The following is a 1,078-nucleotide window of genomic DNA, read 5'->3' on the forward strand; positions in this document are numbered from 1 at the left end:
ATATAAGCCCTTTGTGACAAACCCAAGATGCCACGAGACCTATCTCGGTGTATTTCAATGCCAATTACGTAAGAGGCTTCCTTGAGATCCTTCATGTCAAAATTACTTGAAAGGAATCTTTAGGTCCCATACAACATATCTTTATCATTACATGCCAAAAGAATATCATCAACGTATAATACTAGGATAGCAAACTTGCTCCCACTGATCTTAAGGTATATACATTGATCCACTGCATATTTCTTGAACTGAAACTTATCAATAACTTCATGAAATTTTAGATACCATTGTTGAGAAGCTTGCTTTAACCCATATATGGATTTTTTCAACTTACAAACCATGTGTTCCTTGCCTTTAACCTTAAAACCTTCGGGTTATGTCATATAGACATCTTCATGTAAGTTACCATTTATGAATGCAGTTTTAGCATCCATTTGATGCAATTATAAATCATAATGATCTACTAAAGCCATAATGGTCCTTAACGATTCTTTTATCGAAACAGGAGAAAAAGTTTCATTATAATCTATTCCTTCCTTTTGAGTGTAGCCTTTAGCAACCAATTGTGCTTTATATCGTTCAATGTTGCCTTTCGGGTCTAATTTTGTTTTGAAGACCCACTTACACCCAACAGGGTTTGCACCATTTGGTAATTCTGTAAGTTCCCAGATATCATTTATTTTCATCGATTTCAACTCATCATGCACGGCTTCAAGCCATTGAGTTGATTGATTGCTCGTAATGGCTTCTTTATAGGAAGTAGGATCTTCAACTTTGCTTAAATCATCATAGTTGATAGATATTCTAGCTCTCGTAGATCTTCGTAATGGTTGTTGATGAAGGTATTTCATATGCCCGAGAGACATATTAAATTAATGTGGCTAACATGTTATGATCCAAGTCGGGTCATACCCAATAACAAGCTTACCGACACCTTATTCGTATTTGATCTTAACGATTGGATCGTGGATTAAAATACGCGACACTTGGATTTTAGAAAAATGGTTTTCTAAAATAATATAACTTGATGTGGATATAAATTATGGAATAATTTATATAATGTGGATTTAATTATTTA

The 1,078-nt window shown here is 34.0% G+C and overlaps 1 protein-coding gene across 1 annotated transcript; it reads right to left on the reverse strand.

Moving 5' to 3' along the window:
* Window positions 1–443: 443 nt before the first annotated feature.
* Window positions 444–851, reverse strand: LOC139850142 (uncharacterized mitochondrial protein AtMg00820-like). The gene has a single exon (XM_071839730.1). It carries the CDS (start codon window positions 849–851, stop codon window positions 444–446), a length of 408 nt encoding a protein of 135 aa, XP_071695831.1.
* Window positions 852–1,078: the final 227 nt, after the last annotated feature.

Source organism: Rutidosis leptorrhynchoides, chromosome 5, assembly GCF_046630445.1.
Source record: "Rutidosis leptorrhynchoides isolate AG116_Rl617_1_P2 chromosome 5, CSIRO_AGI_Rlap_v1, whole genome shotgun sequence".
Classification (NCBI taxonomy): Eukaryota; Viridiplantae; Streptophyta; class Magnoliopsida; order Asterales; family Asteraceae; genus Rutidosis; species Rutidosis leptorrhynchoides.

What these genes read in the sequence shown, in the direction of transcription:
- LOC139850142 (XM_071839730.1), bottom strand. Translation starts at nt 851, where the DNA reads ATGAAATACCTTCATCAACAACCATTACGAAGATCTACGAGAGCTAGA.